This window comes from Heterocephalus glaber, unplaced genomic scaffold, assembly GCF_053883595.1.
Source record: "Heterocephalus glaber isolate CG9 unplaced genomic scaffold, H.glaber_assembly_v1.0 deba00001428, whole genome shotgun sequence".
Classification (NCBI taxonomy): domain Eukaryota; kingdom Metazoa; phylum Chordata; class Mammalia; order Rodentia; family Bathyergidae; genus Heterocephalus; species Heterocephalus glaber.
This window is the reverse complement of record NW_028258293.1, coordinates 26990681-27012246: the sequence shown is the minus strand read 5'-3', so window position 1 is coordinate 27012246 and position 21566 is coordinate 26990681. Positions and strand designations below refer to the sequence as shown.

The following is a 21566-nucleotide window of genomic DNA, read 5'->3' as shown; positions in this document are numbered from 1 at the left end:
CACCACTGACTCTGCTGCCTGGGCAGGTCTCTAACCTAACAAGGCCACCCAGTCCCTCCTCTGTCTGCTCCCTGCTCAATGCTTCATCTCTGCTTATATCCATAGATGACACTATAGGAAGGAATGCTTAGTAATAATGATTATAGAAAAACAAAAGTAGCTATCTTTTGTTGAAGTCTCACTGTTCTAAGCTCTAGACTAAGGCTTTTATCTCTTTTTAATACTTACATAACTCTGCAAGGTAGGTTATTGTCTATATTTTCCATATATGTAAACAAGGGCACCAGGCTGTTAAGTAACTTGCATAAGCTAGCAGAACCATTGTGTTATATCTGTGAACAGAATTCAAGTCTGTCCCAGGAGCCTCTGCAGGGTCTAACATAAAGTAGGTGCCCTGGAATGTTGGTTGGTTGAATGAATAAATGAATGAATGAGTGTTCCTCCCATTGAACTTGCCTTCAGGCTTAAGAGGGCTTGGCTGAGCATCTGTAGCTTATGCCAAGAAGTATGGATTTTGTCTCATCTCCTAATGCCCAGCTGTACACAGACTTGTTCCCTCCCACTCAGTAACAAACTGCCTGGAACTCTTTCCTGGCTCATATTTACAAGAGAATGTGATAAATTCCGTATTGATCCCTCCTGTTCCACTGTAAATTTTGCAAAAGATGATTAAATAGAGCAATAGAGTCTGCAGGCATTGTGGCTCAATATGTTGTAGACTGGTGTATCGACCTCCTCCATCCAAAGGCAGCCAGCGCCTATCCCTGCTGCCCCAGACCAGTAATTAAAATCCTGTGAGACTGGGATTTAAAATCCAATCATATCCCTGAATCAAGCCTTCTAGCCTCCCCATGTGACGACTGCAATAAGGTAACGGCAGGAGCATGTTTATGTCCGCACTGAAGCAGTCCCCATAGGGTGGGTAAGAAATGGAGAGTTGGGTAGCCCTGCTGGCTAAATCACTTCACCCTGACACCACAGCCACTTGTAAGACAGTCTGTAGGTACATAAACAAGTCCCAGCCAAAGACCAGCACTCAGGCTTCAAAAGCAAAATATCATGCACAAAAATTCACGAAATTCAGTTTCATTGTATACTTCTATTCCCGCAGCTAATGTCGTTGGTTTAAGCAAGTGACTTGGCCTTAATTAAGCTACTTTTGGTCTTTAGGAGTCAAATATATGTTTGAATGTCCACAGAAACTTTGTGGCTTAATCTAAACTGAAGCCAACCTTCCTTATACAGAGTCACGTGATACTACTGAAAAAAATGTGTCCATCTCCCCCAGCAGGATCAGGAGCTTCCTAGGAGCAGAAAGTGTCTCCTTACTCACCTGTGTACCTTTAGCACCTAACATGGTGCCAAACACATAGAAGTATCTTTGAGCAGACTTCCAACTGGGAGACTCAGTTGTTCCTGAGGATGCCTGTACTCTATCTTTGGATGTTCTGCTGCTTAGTCAGCCACAATCTGCTTCCAAGAGTCGTATTATTAACTTAGGTTCATGTGAAATGAATCTAGTCGCAATTCTACGTGATGGCCCTAAAAGCCTGAAAGTGGCAAACATGTTCTCACATGTTTTCTAAACCCTTTGCTATCTCAGTTACCTTTCCCAGAGCAATCTCCACTTTGTCTCTCTTCTAAAACCCATGACTTCCTTTTTACCTCATTTGTTTCAGATCTTAGTGTCACTTCCATCGGGTGTATTTGGTGCCCTTTCTACCCTAATTACATCTGAATCTGCAGATCTGATGAGTAGCCATCCCTTGGGTATCCACCTCAGCAGTAAACATGCTGAACAGCATCAAGTCTATTTGGTGCCACTGGAACTTCCCTCTAGGTCACCTGTGATCAGTGGCCCCACTGCCCTTGAGTCTGGTTAGTCCATCAATCACTGGCATCCCATGTGCTACTGGCATCTGGCCCACATTTCTTCACTGTGGCCACAGAGTTTTCCTTAGACATCCCATTAAATGTCTGATGAAGTCTACCTTTGCCCTAACCAAACAGATCATGGTGATAAAGAAGAGAAGAAAAATTAGTCTGCCATGGTTTCTATGGACCCATCCTGATGCCTAGTGATCATCATCCTAGTTCCCTTTCCAGGCCTGCACAAATCATCCTTTAGTAATACGTCTGATTCTAGAGACAAGACATTCTGTGAAAAGTTTGTGATCAGATGAGTGCTTTAGTGCTCAAAGGAGGAAGTGACCCATAAGCTAGAATGGTCTGGGAAAGCTTCAGGGCAGGAGAAATGAGGCTGGCCTCACAGAATGTAGGGTCTGAATGGTGGGCAGAGAGAACAGCAGCCCAGTGTAGTCCAGTCCTTCCTGTCAGTGCTGGCAAAGTAAAAGCTAGGGACTGAGGGGAGCCTAGATGGGCCAGGAGCCTGAGATGGTGCAGGCAGGTAAGAGCCCTGACTAGAAGGCCTGGGTTTCTTCCCACTCTTAATCTGTATACCCTTGGTCCAACCTTCTCTTCCCTGGGCTTTCCTACTTCTCCATTTTTGTTTTGTTTGTGCTTAGTTGTGCATCTTCTGCTCTTCTCAGCTCGTGTTGTCATTTTCTGTCTCCCTAGTAGCACAATGCGTAGCTTCCTTATACTAGGGAAAGGGAGGCCATCATGTCCATTTCCTCACCCCTCTGACACTTACCGCAATCCACAAGTGACAATATTGTCACTTTCTATCATCCTGTCTGTCTTCAACCAGTCTGGGACTACTGTTTCCACTGTGTGCCCTGCCCCAGTGGTTTGTTTTTTTGTTTTTTGTTTTTTGGGGGTTTTTTTGGTACCAGGATCGAACTCCGGTCCTTGCGCTTGAGCAGCAGGCGGCGAGGTTTTAATAGAATGGCTGGATGCAGCCATGAGGGAGTAGCTCTCTTTTCCTGAACTTTAGACAGCTGCTTTCTGTGAATCTTTTTTTTTTTTTTTTTTTTGTTACCGGGGATTGAACTCAGGACCTTGCGCTTGCAAGGCAGGCGCAGCGCCACTGAGCTAAATCCCCAGCCCCAACAGCTGCTTTCTGAAAGAAGTCTCCCTGAATGTGTCCATCAGGAATGTGTCCATATTAGGATTCTGGATGACCTTCTGGGAGATCAGTTAATGTGTGTCACTATTCACCTGTCCCCAAATAGGGAACCCTGAGTGGGAGGGAAGAGGCCCTGATTGGTCCCCTTTCTATAGCGCTGTCCATCTTCAGTCTACCTCAAGAACCACCCCTTAGCTTGGCTGTGGAGCATCTGAGCACATTGGAAGGGAGAGGGGAGATGATTTCTCTCTTTCTGAGGCATCAGGCATTTAGTATCACTTTGTAATATAAAAGCAGACCTGGCTTCTTTAAAACACTAAAATACACACACACACACACACACATATACAAAAATATACAACTTTTTATCATGTAAAATTCCAGACATATACAAAAGAGAGACTAGTGTAATAAATCCCTGCTTTAAATCCCAGCTTTACTGATTATCTTCTGTATGACCATGGGCAAACTATTTCAGCTAAGTCTCTATTTCCTGAATCTTTGATGAATAATTCCCACACAGGGCCTTCAACCCAAGCAAAGGTTAGCCTGTCTCCTTTTCCCATACTCTTCTGCCAGACACAGATAACTCACTGTAAAATGGAAAACATAATATCTCCTTTGCTTTTTTCACAAAATTGTTAAGAATTAAATGCATGAATATAGTCATCAGAGGATATGGCATGTAATAAGTGCCCGGTAAATCTTCCTGACTCTGGAGAGGGTTATCTGCATGTGCACCTGTTGAGCAGTGCTCGTAGTGTGGTTTGTGGAGAGGCTCAGGACAAGATAGAGGAGACCAGGGCCTCTATTCCCACTTCTGCTCTGCTTTCCTTGACACACTGAATGAGTCTCTTCTCTCACATTCAGCCCCTGGGAAAGCAGAAGAGAGTCGGTCTCTGACCTGAGGGCCTACACAGACTAGCTATGAAGACCAGCCAAGACTTGTCAGGCCAGGACCAAGACCATAGCCAGGAAAAGAAGTGAGTGGGGAGGACACCAGGAGCCCAGGAAGGAGAGCATTGTCCCTGGGTCTTGAAGAATGAGTAGGATCTAGGCAGTTAGGGAGACGGGTGCCAGGGCCGAGGCATGACGAGTGGCCCAGATGACAGAATGAGGATGAGTGTGGAGACAAGGAAGGTGCGCAGCTTCTTTGATGTGGCCATCTTCTCAGTGAACGCTTCCTTGATGAGGAGCTCACTACCAAAAAGAATAGATCGATCTACATTGACACTTCTGGTTGTGGGAAGGAGTTCTATTATGAGCAAAAACTTCTAATTAGAGAGAGAAATAATGCCAAAATAATGAAAATTAGAATGAAGATAGTAAAGGAACTAGAAATAAAAGTGAAAAGGAAGAGTGAATGTGAAAACTCTTACAGAGAACCTAATACACCTATACAGTTTTTTTTCAAACATTTTCAAACTTTATCTTAGTCCGCACAAGACCTCTAGAGTTAAACAAAACAACAACCATTACCATCAGAAAAGTAAAGCAGGGTCATACAGCCAGTGGGTAGGGTCCCTCACTCCAGCTCCAATCCAGTGCTCTTTTATAGGGACCGAGTGAGTCACAGAAGCTTCAAAGGTGGTAGAATGGGTCACTAGAAGGGCAGTATGGTTTACAGAATGGGGGGATAGCATGTCAGTATTATTGATGATAATGGCATGAAACATTTGTAAAGCACATATACTGTTGTTAAGCACTCTTATATATATTTTCTTCTTTGACATTCACAGAGTTAAGCAAGGATTAGGACAGGGTATCATTAAGGGTAAAGCAAACAGTAAGCCTCCTCCCACCCCATCTAGCTTGTGAGCTTTTCCCACCAATACAGAAGATCTGAATCCCACCTCCCACCCCAATTTCAGCACCTTCTCCAGGAAAAGCAAGTGGGCCTCTCTCTCCAATTCCCTTTTTCCCTACTTTCCATCTACAGAGCATGGGGGAGTTGGACCTACCTGACCTGTTCTCCACCCAGCAGAAAGGCATCCAGGATCAGCAAAGATACTAGGGGCTTAAATTGAAAGGTGAGAAAAAGAGACAGAGACAGACTAGGGGCTATGCCCTGTAGAATCAAGGGATGTGTTCATGCACTTGCTATCAGAACCACCCTTCTGGGACAGTACAAATAACCACGTTCTTTGTGGCCTAAGAAGATAGCACCTGAAGAGAATACAGTACCGTTCATTTATCTGACAGATACTATGGAGCGCCTGTATTGGACCTTGTGATGGATAGCAAGGAGATCACAGTATACCAGACGTTGTTTCTGACTTTTAAGGGTGCTCAGTCTTGAATGGGACAGACTTTAATGGACAAAGACCCATGCAGTAAGATGGAAACAGAAGGCCCCATGGGAGCACAAAGGATAATATCCCACCTGCGTTGGGAAGGCAACAAGCAATGCTCCTAGAGGAAAAGCCAAACAGTTTTAGAAGATGAATGAGTGTAAGACCAAAGTGGAAGAGAAGTTGGTAAGAGAGGTTGGGGCTCATATAAGAAGGATATGTGCCTGTTAAATTGAGAAACCCCTTGGAGGGCCATGAGTGGGTGCTGGGGACATTTGGGAAAGCCAAGGTGACTGCCTGTTTCAGGTGCATTAGAGGCATGTGTCTTCTTAGGGGAGTGGATGAGCTCACCATGAATGTCTTTCTCCACATGGAGCATCTGTGATTGTGTCAAATCAGAAGCAGGCACTGCAGCAGAAGAGCAGTGGGCTCCCAGAGCACCAGAGAGCCAGGTCTTCTCTCTGAACACAAATTCCACTCTCTTGACCTACCCTGGGCAGTAAGACCCAGCCAGCCACAGTGGCACCAACTAGCACCAGCCCTGTGACCACCACCCACTCCCCTGCCCTACTTTCCTGGTCCAGCCCCTATTGACAGATCCCCCAGAATCTGAAGGAATTCAAGACAAATGGTTAAGAGGATGGAGTTAATAAAATTTGAAAAATTGAGGCCTGTCACTCCACTAAACTTTTTTCAATACCACTGACAGAAACATATTTCCCCAATGAGTGACCTTCCACAGCTGTAGCAGGCAGGCACAGCCGCAGCAGTGCTGCCAGGAAGCCAGTCTGCTATTTATCAAATATTATAAGCTGGGACACACTAATCTGGAGCAGGAGAGAAGGGAGGGGTCCTGCACCACACTGCCTGGGGTGCTCCAGGTGTTTGCCCCAGCCCCAGACAGCCAGTGGGAGGTGACGGATGGCCTGCGATTAGTACTTCCCACCTCAGTCCAGCCCTCTCACTCTCTCACTTGCTCCCAGAGGCCTGGCCCTCTAGACCAGCTGCTTGGCCCGGAGGGCCCCTGGGTGGGAGACAAGGAGAGGTCAGGCCAGGGCATGGGCCATCCTCATGCCCCTGGAGAGGGCAGCCGGGTGAGGTCCAACGTGGTTATTTATTGGAGTATAATGGTTTGTGGCCATTGGTCGTGGAGGTGAAATCGATCAGTGGTGGAAGTCAGGTTCTATCAATTATTACAGCAATTAGTCAAGTCAGAGTGAGGGTGTGGAGCTGGGGAGTAATATTAGATGGACATTATCCATGGTGCCCTGACTCAGTCTCCTAAAGTGGGGCAGATATGCTGCCCTGAGGCTCTAGAACCTTAGGGAGCCCCGCTGGTTTCTCCACCATGGGTAGCTGAACTGAGAGCCTCCTGGGCTGGAGACAGGCCCAGCACTGCTTTAAGAGGAGCCCCTGTGCTAGCTGGCCCAGGTGCAGAGATGTCCTACCTGTCCCCATCCTATCCTTTATGAGAAGTGACACGACTCCTACTAGAAATTACTCAGTGGCCAATGTTTATGGCACACATTTTTCATTCTGTAAGCAAATATAGATCACTGACAGCACTTGTTTGAAGCAGCTAATCTCACCCTCTGTTCTTTCTTCCACTGTCTTCCTCTCTCATCTCCCCCTCCCCTCCCCTCTCCCATTTCTTTCTCTCTTCCCATTTCTCCTCCCTTCTCTTTGCTCTTCTCTCCTCTCCAGAGATCACTGTCAAATCCCCCCTTCACTCCGGTCTGTATCTCATAACAGAGCTCCCCTCAAGGTTGCCAGGGAAAGGATTGGCCTTTCTGTCACTTCACTGTGACCCCCTTTGCCCGAGATGTGCTGCAGGAGCTTTGTGGAGGGGAGGATGCCCTGGTACTGTTGCCTCTGCCTTTGCACCACCTGGTGTGGAGAGAACAAGGCTGAGCTATGAAGGCTGCACCAGGCAAACAAGCCCCTGAGCCTCTCTCCCCTCCTGAGCACCCACAGTGCTGTCTGTCCTTCCTTCCACACTAATTACCCTCATCCACTGTTGTTACCCTCTGCTCATCTATCATCGCTGCTCCTGGAGAACTGGAGTTATGCTGGGCAGACCTAATCTTAAAGGCCAGAAAAAGAAGCTACCAAAGAAGCAGAAGGGGCTGGGGATGTAGCTCAGCGGTTCCGTCGCTTGCCTTGCAAGCTCAAGGACCTGAGTTCGATCCCCGGTACCAAAAAAAAAAGAAGCAGGTCTGGTCACAAGAGTTGGTGGAAGACCCAAGAAATGGTTTTACAAAACTTGGAAGAGAGCAGCCAAAGTGTCAGTTGCCATCGAGTTGTCAAGAAATATAAAAAGAGTTCATTGCCCTCCCCAGTCCTCTTCATCCTGCATACAGAATCCTGCGTACATGAAGTGCTCAGGAAGTGCCTCTAAATCTGAAAGAAACATCGAAGTTGCAGCTGAGCCTCTGAGGAATCGCCCATTCATTAGGAGATCTCCTTGCCGAGATGCCCGTCTTACTAAGGAGGCTGCACTTTATTCTGTAGGCACTGAAAGACCACTGAAGGATTTTTCACAGGGGTGTGTCATGGTCACCCTGGTAAGAGAGTGGAGAATTGGAGTTAGGAAAACCTGATTGACTCCTGGTTCAAGCAAATAAAGCTAGTTTTCTGGCCTTGAGCTAGTCATTCCACTTCTCTGAGCCCAGTTTCCATATGTGTAGTTTGGGATTTTAATTCCTACCCCTCAAGGTGGTTGTGAGGATGAAATGATAAAATGTACACAAAGTGCAGAGCATGGTGCCTGGCACATAGTAAGTGCTCAGGAATTCCAGTGTTGCTGCGGTTTTCACCCAGGTATCTACTCAAGAGACTAAAAACTTACTTTCAGGGCCGGGGATTTAGCTCAGTGGTGCTGCCGCCTGCCCCGCAAGTGCAAGCTCCTGAGTTCGATCTCTGGTACCCCTCAAAAAATAAAATAAAAATAAAGGGCCGGGGATTTAGCTCAGTGGTTCCACTGCTTGCCTCACAAGCACAAGGACCCGAGTTCGATCCCCAGTACCCAAAAAAATAAATAAATAAATGAAATAAAAACTTACATCCAGAGCCAGGCTCAGTGGTCCACAACTATAGCACCAGGTGTTCAGAAGGCTGAATCAGGAGGATTGCTTGAGCCCAGGAGTTCAAGGCCAGCCTGGGCAACATAGCAAGTACCCTGTCTCAAAAAAGAAAAAAATCTACGCAAGTCTCGTACTGTACATCAGTGTTTTGTTTTTTTGGTTTTGGGGGGGTTTTTTGGTACCTGGCATTGAAGAACTTGGGGCCTTGAGCTTTCGAGGCAGGTGCTGTGGCACTGAGCTAAATCCCCGGCCCTGTACATCAGTGTTTTTAACAGCCAAAAAGAAGAAATGGCCCAGATTTTCATCAGCTGATAGATGGGTAAACAAAATGTAGTCTGTTCACAGAAGGGAATGTTATTCAGCCATACTACAACATGTGTGAATCTTGAAAACATGCTAAGCAAAAGAAGCCAGACACAAAAGGCCACATATTGTGTGATTCCATTTATATGGAGAATAGGCAAATTCAGAATAGACAGATACATAGAGAAGCTACTGGTAGCCAGGGCTAGGGGGATGAGGTGTGTCTCGTAACAGGGTTTCTTTGCAGGGGATTGAAAAATGTTCTAGAATTAGGTAGTGGTGGTAGTTGCATAAAATTTGTGAATATATTTTTAAACCGCTGAATTGCATTATTTTTAAAAGCTTAATTTTATGGCATATTTCTTAATAAAAATGAGATATACTAATATTTTATACTAAATTCCTAATAGAAACTAGGACTGCATATAAAAGTATTAATTTTTTCTTATTGATATAAAAGTTTTCTTTGCCTGGATTGTACTTCCTACTTTCTGCCCCTTCTCCCTCCTCCTCTCACACCCATGTAGAGGTTTGGCCTCCTTTCTCTGCTGCTCAGGCAGATAGCCTGAACTAGCCTGAACTTAATAGCTTCAAGTGCTTAATAAATGTTTACTACCATTGTTAAGTTTATAGGGTTGTTTGAGAAGCAGACTTTCACTAAGACAGTATCACTGTGAGTTCAAGGCCAGCTTGAACTACATAATGAGATACTGTATCAAAAAGCCAAAAAGGAAAAAAAAAGCAGCAGCAGCAGAGACTTTCAGTAGGAAGAGTTTTATATCATGATATAAATATTTCCACAGGCTGGAATTTAGAAACACTGGTTTTTACTGTCCATCAACATCAACAAACACTGGCTAGACACCACCCTGAGCCTGGCTCTGTGCTAAATAGGTCCCCACCCAGCCCTGTCTTTATAGCAGAGGCTAGGTCTTCACCCCTCTTTACTTCTGGACACTTCCCTAGCAAAATGCAGCTTAAGGAATGCTAGATAATTATTACCTTGCTGTTCGATTTAACACATTATTGAGCATTTGTTGTGTATAAAGCTTGGCTTTCTTAGGTTTTGGCTTTCTTTGCTTGAGCGGAATCCCTTTAGGGCAAGACCAGATCTGATTCCATGCCCCACTCCTTCACAATTACCAGAATGGAATGGAATGGACAGTGTCTGAAGAGGGAAGTGAGCTGTTCAAGCCTGGGCTGTAGGAAGGAGATTCTGGCAGCACAAAAGGTCAGAGGAGCCTTTCTTCCAGTGTCACAGGCCTTACTTATAACGGCTTATCTGCTGCTAGCACTCAGAGGGTAAATACATGGTCCCCAGTTTTCCTCTTTTTGTCATACTTGGAATTCTGTGTCCTCAAATCAAGGAAGTAATCACTGGGGAAACCAACATACACATACTTACCAACAGCTAGGGTGGCAGAGCCAGGTCACTTATGAGTCCGTAGGACTCGGCTGATCCTGGTTAGTGGAAAATGTCCAGAAATAGGAGAGCACTAAGGGACAGAGAGAGAGAAGAATATTCTTTAAGGAACCTTTTTAAGTGGCCTTGTGAATGAATGCTTGTCTGTTTATAGGTGGGTTGGAAAATGTGAACATTTTAGTGAATGCATATATGAATTTGTATGTTGACATGTACTTGCACTATGTTAATATGGATATTTGTTTGGACATATTTTCTTAGCATGTTCAGCTATGTGTATACATATTTGCCTGTGTAGCACCTCTATGTGGAATGTATATTACTGCACATACGAGCGTATACCTGTAGGACCCCCAGTGCCTTGACCTCTGCCAGAGAGGACCAACAGTTTTCTCTCCAAAGTACCCCAACTTATTTTCCCTGCCATCCTACAGTCTCATAAGTTTCCATGACATTCCTCATGCTGAAATCAGGGTCTCAAGATATCTGTAAGCAAAGGCTGAGGTCCCACTGGTCACTGTAGAAGCCCTGACTGTTCATTCTCCTCCTCCAGGAGCCAACCCCCTGCAGAGGAATGAAATGGGACACACACCGTTGGATTATGCCCGAGAAGGGGAAGTGATGAAGCTTCTGAGGACTTCAGAGGCCAAGGTGAGTCTCAGAGAAAAGAAGCCTCTGGACACTCCATGTATCATTTAGTGTTTCACTCATTAAATTAGGTCTGACTCCATACCCAATGACAGTACTTCTCCTTGGGTGATTGTTGTCTGTTTAAATACAAATCCAGAGCTGGGCATGGAGGCAGACACTTGTAATCCCAGCACTCAGGAGGCTGAGGCAGCAAGTTCAAGGCCAGCCTGGGATACATAGTTCAAGGCCAGTCTGAACTATATAGGGAGACCCTGTCTTAAAAAAAAGCAAATCCAGCACTTAGTTTGATCAGCCCTTCTTGTGACCAGGGATAGGGAAGAGGCTTGGCCACTTTGGGCTTCTGAGAATTTACTTTCCAATTCAGTTTTGAGGTCATGGCCTCCCAGCTTCTTTTCAGAGAAAGGGACTAGCCAAATGAAATCTTGAGCTCAAAGAGTATTTCCTAGGCCTCATGTACTGTGCAGCTTCATTAGGCATTCTTTCTCAAAATTACTCCTTCCAGAACCCCCACACGCATATACACACCAAAATCTGGTACCAAATCTGAGCCCCCCAAAAAATCTCTGTCTTAATTTGATCTTCTCAGTCAAACTTTTAAACTCTGAAAACAGACCAAGTCTTCTACTTCCCCTTGCCACAGAATTGTAACTCAGGAACAACTGGGCAGAATCCAAGAACTAGAATCACAAATCTCAGAGCTGCCAGGGGCCTGAGAAGTCTTCAGGTCCAGTGAAGGGAAATCTTACAAAAGCATAAACAAATAAATCAGAAGGAAATGGAGTTGTTCTGGTTGAAAGGAAGATAGCCTAGAGCACTGCCCATTGTGGACAGCCTTCTCTCCTTCCCTGTAGAGAACATGAGTTTTAAATCTCTGAAACTTAAGTCAACTGATTCATTTTACTCCTGAAGGAATTGGAGCCCAGGGGTGTTATTTGGCTTGCCTTTGGTCCCAGTGTAAGCATCAAAACTGAAATTAATAAGCTTGACAAGGTCATGTGGTAGATTCCGTGGCAAGACTAGGCCTGAGCAACCTGGCTTCTGAGTATTAGAAGTCTTATACTCCAGATCATGGAGTGTCTCGTCCACAAATTGGCTGAAGTGCCCTGAGGTGATTCAGTGGGGCAGGTCCCACCTAGTGGCAAATATTCTATTTTTAGCCAGAGTACTTAGTTCACTGGACTGAGACTGGAGAGACCTGGATTCTGATCCTAGCTCCAAGACCTCAGGCTGGTACTTTCATTCATTGAAGATCAGTGGTTTCTTTTTTTTCTTTTTTTTTTTTTAAGCTCAGTGGTTTCTAAAGTCCAGTTCAATGTATAGTTGTCTGTGTATTAGTCAGAATAAACTAGATTATGCTGCTGTAACAACCAGCAGACTGTTTATCACAAGTATTCAGGGATCCTGACTGGCAGAGCAGCCACCTGTGGAATATTGCTGGTTGTTTGTCAGAGGGAAAAGAATGCTCAGAAGGGGCTTAATTCTGTAAGTAAATGTTCAACCTAAAAATAGAACTTTTTACTTCTCACAATTCACTGGGCAGAACTATTTCCTTGATCTTACCCAATCACAAGGGGACCAAGAAAAGTAATCCCACCATGAGCCTAGAAGAGGAAGGTGGAAATTTGGTAATCACCTCAAAGTGCTTTTCCACCACCTTTATTCAGATCCTACAGCCCTATGTTTAACTTTTTTTTTTTGGTACCGGGGATCGAACTCGGATTCTTGTGCTTGCGAGACAGGTGGCGGAACCACTGAGCTAAATCTCTGGCCCTCTACAGCCCTATGAATATAGTCCTGAAAGTCAGGTCGGCTTTTCCAGGTGACTTGAGGAAATCTCTGGCAGTTTCAAATAGCCATCTCCCATTATGCTCAGCTGCTCTCCCTCAGAGACAAGTACTGGACTTGGCCAGGAGTACTCATAATTCATCAGATGGTGTGACATAGAGCCGGTGCTAGCTTCTGTGTTAAGCAAGAGGACAGATCTCTTGGTACCAGCACAAGTGAAGGGGTTAAGGGCTGCTGAGGGACACTTAAAAAAATTTGGCTGCCCAAGGAAAGTGGCTTGATATTGGCCACATTATCACAAAACTAATGTCTATGGTGAACAGATGTAGTTGCAAGGCCCTGTGTGAGTCAGAGCTTTCTGGAGCACAAAGGGCTATTACAGATGACATATTCTGTGAGATGTGATCAAATATTATAGTTAACATTTAAATTTTTTAAATTATTACAGTAGAAAACACATTGCTATTAATCCCCCTCAAAACACTCCCCCTCTCTTTGAACACTTAGCCTATCATTCTTGCCACTTTCTGAAGCAGTTTACAATTACATTTACAGCAATTTCTGTCAAATAAAAGCATGACAGTGTGTCCTTATCCACCTTAGTCACTGGATCTGACACTGCGACTTCTGGGTCTTCCTCAAAGTCAAAAGAAAATGAAAGGTAAATGTTTTGAATCAATTCAGGACACTGAGGCAGCCACAACAGTGCAACTAAAGACATTCATGGAAGAGGACTTTCAGAACAGCTTCAGAAAGTGGCAAGACAATGAGATAAGTGTGTTCAAAGTGAGGGGGAGTATTTTGAGGGGGATTAATGCCAATGTCTTTTACTGTAATATATTTTTTTTCTTTAGTTTAAACTTCCATCATATTTTTTTGATTACACCTTATAAGTAAACATTGAGCTCTTTGAATCTGTGTCAGGTTGGGCAGTAGGGTGACGAGATCAATATAGTGCCAGAAGAAAAAGCTGGAGAAGACAACAGGCATCTGGCCTGGAGAGGAGAGGCTCTACATGAGAGGAAAAGAGGTATACTCAGTGGCAATGCTCGAACTGAGCCAGGCTTACTGGATCGCAGCCCTAACCAAACTAGCCCTCAGTGGAAGGGGCTGCCTTTAGAGGCTGGAGGATCACTGCAAGCCAGCCAAGGACTCTATAACCCCTCAGCTGGAACACCATTTCATCTGTTGTCACCTCTGTGCTCTTGATCCCTTCAGATAGTCAGGATTTCTTCCTCTGTCCTCAATGTCCAATGGTCCCCTTAGTATCTGCACCTAATTGCTCTGCTGTCCTCACTGGGTTTTTGCCTGTATGAACCACCTCAGCTCTCCCTGAGTATCAACCACATGGTCTTTCTCAGTTGTTCAACATAACTTGTTCTCCCATTCTTTCTGCTCTTTTTACCACCAAGCTACACAAGCTACCTCTTTAAGGCAGGCTTTTGTGGAAAGAACAGTTTCAAACCTGGATTCTGTCGTCTTACAGCAGTAAGAAGCAGCCGCCCCTGCATCTGTAACAGTGAATCAGGCATGGCAGGCATCAAGGCTCCAGCCTGAGACCTCTTTTGGCTTTGTCTAGACGTGAGTTACTGCCACTCTGATCTTGTCTGGTTCTCCTGTCCCTGTCACACCCCCAGCTTCCCAGCTTAGCCTCTTCTGCCATCACTTACCACCCTCTAGTTTGATTATGCTGGTTATTGAAAATTTGTGAATATTAATGTCATATATCTCATCATAGAAGATTTAGAAATAAAGAACAGTAAGATGAGGAGAATTGAATAATGTGCTACACATTAATGAATGACATCTGGGTGCCAGGCTCTGGGTTAGATGGGGAGAAGACAGATGAGTAAGACAGTCCAGGAGCTCACAGTCTGGTAGGGAGACAGACAAGTGAACCATGACACCACGGTTGATCAGTGGTGTGACTGATCAAGGAAGGCTCCCTGGAAGAGATAGCAACTGAGTTGAATCTCAAGTAAAAACATTCCAGTCCTACCAGACTGAGGGACTCAGAAAGGCCTTGTCTAAAAATATATAGCCCAGTGCAAAGGCCCTACATTCACTCCCCGGTACCAGAGCAACAAAAAAGGAAAAATCAAGTTGTTAAACAGCCTATTAGAATTTTAAGTGGAGGGCTAGGGATTTAGCTCAGTGGTTCCACCACCTGCCTTGCAACCTGAGGACCCAGGTTCGATCCCTGGTACCAAAAAATAATAATAATAATAATTTTAAGTGGAGATCTACTCTTGTGGTACTTAATGTATTAGCTCTCTCTGGACCATATCACATACCTTTATATTGATGTCCTTTTTGTTTAAAACTGTAGGTAGCCTGCTATATGTATTGGAAGTCTCAAACTGGCAGCTAGCAGCCATGTCTTACTCTACCCACCCAGAGTTTTCCAAAAATGAGGGTTGAGGGTATGTACTCTCCAGCCATGTTCTCTACTTGCTTGCCAGGCATTTGTGTTTGTTGCTTGGCCCTGAAAGCTTTTAGTTATGATCATGTTCTACATTGGAATCTGCTTTTTTTCACTTAATAGTATACGTAATTTTTCCATTTAAAAATTATCCATAAGCCTAATTTTTTATTTCATTCTGCAACTTAAAATGGGTCACTTACTCTGAGAATCTTTATCACCGGAAGTGGCCTGAATGGTTTTCCCTTCACTGGGGTTTCCTCAGTTCTTTTGCTGTGTAGTGAGTCAAAAATCTCCTTGGTCTTGCAGAGAAGACCCAAACGTGGCAGCGGCCGGTGCTCTCAGCTCTGAACATGCAGACTGACTAGTGCTACACTTGATCTTAGCCAAAAGGCCGAGAAGCGATGAGACTGACTAGTGCTTAGGAGGGGTCTGCACAGAGTTGGTGGGGGCTCCAGGAAAGCATGGCTCGCCCTCCTCCTGGTAGAATGAGCTGGCAGGCTTCATAGAGGAGGTAGCCTGAGTCTCACTTTGAACAATTTCAATAGATGGAGAGTTTAATACTTAACGCCACACCATTTTCATGTCCTAACTAAGAGACGAAAGAGAAGTAGAAATATATCTCCATGCACATGATGGCAGATAAAACAAAAATATGGGGAGCTCTCCCATGATGAATATTCAGCTGAGGGGGACGCGCGTGCCAGCCTTCGAATCTCCTCTCCCGATCCTCACTCCACCGAGACTCACCAGGAATTTATTGCTCATTTTAATCACACCCAGAGAATGAATTGGCAGGAATATTAGGCAGATAGGCCTATCCTATATATTTTATTTGCATATCCCAGTGACAGGATCACAAGCACATTTCCTATCTATATTTCCTCATTTGCTTCAGGGGTAGCTGGGGATGTGACTGTCCCCTGGGCCCTCATTCCAGGCTGAGCCTGGGTGCTCCCATCAGAGCTGAGAGGAGCCCTGTAGGAGAGAACAGGTGAGGTACAGAAGAGAGTAGGAGGGTCATGTTCTTCCTCCCCTGCCTCACTCAGCCTGTTCCCTGTGTTCCCTGCTGCATATCTCAGTGCCAGTGCCTGCTTGCCATATGCTTGGCCTTGTGGTTTAGGTGGGCCAGACATAGTGTTGAGTACATTATTGGAACAAGCTTTCACTTTCTTTTTTTTCTAACTTGTTAAAGTGGGTTTTTTTTAAATACACTTGTATAAGGTACACATATCAGAAATACATAGCTTATTGTGTCTTCACAAAGCAAACACACCTGATCAAGAAATAAGACTACAGGGCCGGGGATTTAGCTCAGTGGTTTCAACACCTGCTACGCAAGCGCAAGGACCCGAGTTCAATCCCCGGTACGAAAAAAATAAATAAATAAAATAAAATAAAAAAAGAAATAAGACTATTATGAGCACTCAAAGCCCATTCATACTATTTCCATTGCTACCATCACCTAAAGGACAGCATTATGTATATTTTTTAATTTTCTTTTGCATAATTTCAGAAATTATACAATGAATTCTTCTAAACTCTTCACTCAGATCCCCAACTATTAACATTTTATTACACCTACTTTATATTTACATATATTACATAGAATGTAATTTGTAATTTTTCTGAATCATTTGAAAATAAGTTACACACACATTGATCCTTTACCCCTAAATACTTGTATGTATTTCCAAGACTTACTTTTCTTTGGGTGGGGGAGGTAGTGCTTTGGATTGAACCCAGGGCCTCATACATGCTAAGCATGTGCTGTTTCACTGAGCTCTACCTCCAACTCATGTTTTCTTATATAACCTCAGCAGTCATCAAAATCAGAGCACTAATGTTGCTATTAAATAATCTACAAACTGTTATTCAGATTTTACCAACTGACCTAATAAGTCTCCTTACAAGACAACCCCAGATACCAAGTTGCATTCAGTTGTCATGTCTCTTGAGTCCCCTTTATTTTTTTTATTTTTTATTTTTTTGGTACCGGGGATTGAACCCAAGACCTTGCACTTGCGAGGCAGACAGCGGCATCACTGAGCTAAATCCCTGGCTCATTGAGTCCCCTTTAATCTGGAATAGTTCCTCACTCTTTGTGTTTCATGACCTTGACATTTTAACAAGTACAGGCTCACTATTTTGTAGAATGTCCCTCAGCTTGGCTTTATGTAGTGTTTCCTTATGATTCAACTCAGGTTATATATTTCTGGCAAGAACACCATCTACCCGAGATCAATCCCCAGTACCAAAAAAAGAACACCCTCTGGTGTTTATTTTCTTTTTTTTGGTACCGGGGATTGAACTCAGGTCCTTGCACTTGCAAGGCAGGCAGCGGAACAACTGAGCTAAATCCCCAGCCCTATTTTCAATAAATTCATTAGGTACCCTTTACTAGACATAAGGATGGGAAATTTGTGTTTTAAGTGTCATTTTGCTGAACAGACTCTGAACTCCTGACGGTGGGCTTATCATCCTCGGTGGATGTCAGCCTGTGAGGGTTAGTGCTGTGTCGCTGTCACTTGCTGCCAGTAGAACCTTGACTGAATTTACTTAATCTCTGCAGTGGGGATGGTAATGCAGCACTGTTAACTGTGCAGGGCTGTAAGGATTAAAACATTAATCTCAGGTTAGGCCAAACCTATCAGTGGAAGTTTGATCAGTAACAGGATGACTATGTAATATCAAAGTCTCTCCCTACAAAATACATATTAATTGCAAAGGGAAAAATGATAGTGGAGAAACCCGACAGACACTGCCTTAGCCAAGAGATCAAAGTTAGTATCACCAATTATGGGATAAATCAGATTACATGTCCCTAATATGATCCACTGAGAAGAATGTAAACTCTTTCTCACTCTAGCCACTCGATGCCCCTCTTAACCTTCTCTCACTAAGGTCTTGTCCTTGGATCAAGTGTGACATGGTCAAATTTAATGTCAGAAATATGACTCTTGGAGCCAGGTTTGGTGGTACATACCTGTAATCCCAGAATTCAGGAGGCTGAGGCAGGAGGATCATTGTGAGATCAAGGCCAGCCTGGGCTACATAGTGAATCCAAGGCCAGCCTGAACTATATAGTGTTACCCTGCCTCAACAATAACCAAAACAAACAACAAAATGACTCTTAATAACAAAATAAGTGAAGGACTGGAAGAGAAGAGAAGAGAATCCAGGATGCTGACATGGTAGTTAACAAGTGTGATGGGGCTGACACCTGCTTTGTATCCAGCCTTCCTCTACAAGGATGTGTATTTGTGGACTACTTTCTCATCACCCAGTCTCATGTTCCCATCTGCTCTGCACCCCACCCCCAGACTTCTCTGTTAGACTCCCTGAACCCCTGTTATTGTCCCTCCCACCCCAGTCTCATTGTTGTACCTGGTCTCCTTTGTTGACCTCCCTTAGAAGGGAGAAGCCCTAAGGGAGCCCTGACTAGGACAGAGTTAGTGTGAACCGCGGAGTCAGGAATACTCTGTCTGTGAGTAGTAAGTTAACTGTAGGCCTGACCTCCCATGAGAGGCAAACTGCCACTTGGCCTCTTTTCTTCCCTCCTTAATACCTCCTCAGCTCATTCTCACCCACGTCTAATTCTGTCTCCCCACCCTGTCTCCACCCCAGCTGCCCTCTCACTACCAGCTTCATTATCAGATTTGTCCCCTGAGGGATGGCCAACAGTCAGGATGCCTTCTCCTCGAAACCCTCCCTTGCAGAGCCAGTCAGCCCAGCCACCCACCTCTGAGTGGATCAAGCCCAGCTAGGCTTCGCCTCAGCCTCCCAGCTCTTTCCTGTAAATGCACTCACAGCCAGGAGGGGTGCCATATTAAATCAAGACTGATGGAAACCAGTGGCTGTGATTACCCAGCCAAGATGCACCATGGGAAGCTGGTTGCTGCCAGCTCCAGGTGAGAGCTTCTGAAGTTAATTGTACATGGCTTTTATTAAGAGGATGATCACTCCCACTCCTGCTCTCCTGGTGGCCCCTTCACAGTACCTCTCAGTCCAGTGCCATCTGCTTCTGCAGACTGGGTTACCTGACCTGCCTTCCCCTCTGAATAACTGGAACCCCACTAAAGCAGAGCCTTGGACTCATTCTTCTTGCTTCCTCCCTGTCTCAGAGAATGAAGGACATTAGCCTATGTTTATGGAGCGCTTAACAAGCTTCTCCCATCCTTTCTCTGTCCTACAAATAGAGTATATACAAATCTAGCACTCATTCTCTGTACTTTTTAGTACAAACTCTGCTAAGTATTGGGAAAAGAGTATGAAGCATAACCTTTGGCCTGGTTTAATCCAAGTGTCCTGTACATTTTTATCAAAAATTTGGATCCATTTCAGAGAGTTTTCTGAATAGACATAGGTATTTGGGACTCTATATGAGAATCAGGATATGCTCAGATTTAGACCATAATTTGAGCTTGACCCAACATCTAGAAAGCTCAGGTGTGGTGTAACTTTTCGCCTCATGCTTACCTTCACAGAAATCAGAGGCTCTCGCCTTGCCTGAGAAAATGACAGGAATCCTAAGATAACCTAGAATTGAGACACTGAGGAAGAATACAGGAAATAGAAATGTTTCCCTGGAGAAGACCTAGGGAGGCTACAAAAGTCATACCTAAATCAGCAAAGTAAAAAGAAAAGTCATTTTAGGCTTGCCTGGGTCAAAGGGAAAAGCTACGTTCTGTGAGACCCAGTGGAAGGAAAGTAGCTAGAGGCAGAATTTACCCAGTAAGGAAGACTGTGGGCCGGCCGGAGATGAGCGACCTCAGGGAGTAGCCACTTCTCCAGAAGCCGGTCCGAGTTGAACTGTGCTGGCAGATCTAGATTCCTGGAGGAGAGGAGTCTTAGGAGCCACTTCCAGGGAAGGAGGTACCCAGGTGGACTGGCTCCTGGCTTCCACGTAAGCCAGACCAACTCTTCTCTTTATCTATGGAACTCTATATGTGATTCAGCTAATTAAAAAATTCCAGTACCAAAAAAAAGGCAATGCATTCGATAATCAGTTATCAAAACCCAGTGAAGGAAAAAGGAGTAACATTATCAAAGAGAGCCAGGCACTGTGGTAGCCATTTGAGTCACTCAGCCACTGAGCATACACAAGTGTGATGCACTATGTGCTTTATGTACATTATCCCATTTACCTCTCACCAGCAAAGTAGGTATGAGTATTATCCCCATCCTAGAGGAAACTGAGATTTAGGGAGGTGAACAAACTTCCTAAAGTCAGCTGGCTAGTAAGTGGATACAGTGAGGTTTGAACTCAGGTCTGTCTGGAGCAAAGCTTGTTCTTTCTGTCCTGCAACTTGCCTCATGAGCCAAAAAAGGAGCCAAATTTCAGGTGAGGGGGTGTCTGTAAGAATTAAATGAGACACTGGTTGTAAAGCGCTGAGTTCATCACCTGGCATATAGCAGCCTCCCATGGAAGTGAGCACATGTACCCAACAAACTGGCAAGCCAGTGTCCCCTTCAGGCTCAGCTCCTTCAGCAAGCTGGTGCTGTCCCAGCCAGGTTTGTACCTCTCACCATCAGAGCCTTCTGGCCCGGTGGACCCAACTGAGCAGGCTGGTGGGCAGGGAGGAGGAGGAGGCAGATATATGGCTGCAGTCGCAGAGCCAGGTGATGTATGTGGCGCCTGAGGGAGCCGCACAGTGACACTCTAGATTCCAGCCGGCAAGCGTCGCTCCACTGGGATTGGCGCCGAATTATTGCTCCATATGAAACCCCAGGACTGATGGAAGCTTTCAGCTACAGACTGATAGCAACAGCCAAAATTGGATTGTTTGCTATTTATTTTTTTTAACTTCTGTCAAGGTCACTACCATAACAGGAAAACACTGCCCAAGCAGCAGGTATTTTTCATCCACTCTGCCCACAAGAGCAATTTGCAACTGCAACTTTTGTGATGGGGCCTTACCTTGACAGCTTTCTTTCTAGAAAGATGTCACTGTCATAGGGGCTCGGGGGAAAGGAGCCTCCTAAAGACCTGGTGTTTCCTTTCTACTCCAAGATCTGCTTCCTTCCTCCTCAGCTTCCTCCAGAAATGCTTTTCCATCGGGCCTGTGCCCTCAGGCCTCCTGCCCAGTTGCCAGACAGCTTCAAGCTCTGTTTTCCAGAAAGGCCCACAGTGTTTCACCTTATGTGTGTTTCCCATCTCTGCGCTTCTGTACCACCCCATCTTGATGTTAATTCTCTCTGCTTTGTCTCTATTATCACATTCAGTTTTGCAAGCACACACCAGATGCTTCCAGTGCTGGAAATACAAATCATTGCCTCCCCTCAGGGAGCTTACGAGTGAGTCAGAGAGAGTCACAAACATTCAACAAACTCATTTTCCATTAGTTTTTTCAGTGACAGGTACAGTCCTAGAGATAAGCATTTATACTCCAAAGCTATAAGGACAGTGGTTGGTTCTGCCTGAGGAGCACTTGTGTACAGGCCCAGACTGAGAGCTCCCTGGGGGAGCGGTCTGGCTCCCCTCCTTGCAGCAATGCCAGGATAGGTGAAAGGAGGGTGAGAAGAGCAACATCAGCCTTGTGCTCATGAGCCAGAGCTGTTAATGGGCCCACCCCACTTC

At 44.9% G+C, this 21566-nt stretch overlaps 1 protein-coding gene across 2 annotated transcripts in view; it reads left to right on the top strand.

Annotated features, from left to right (window-relative positions):
- The window catches only part of Clpb (ClpB family mitochondrial disaggregase), a 141172-nt gene that overhangs the window by 95554 nt on the left and 24052 nt on the right, over positions 1–21566 (top strand). For both annotated transcript variants that reach the window (XM_004863300.3, XM_004863298.3), the window contains exon 6: positions 10682–10779. In XM_004863300.3, the coding sequence (XP_004863357.1) occupies positions 10682–10779 (98 nt within the window). The remainder of the gene's footprint in view (positions 1–10681; positions 10780–21566) is intronic.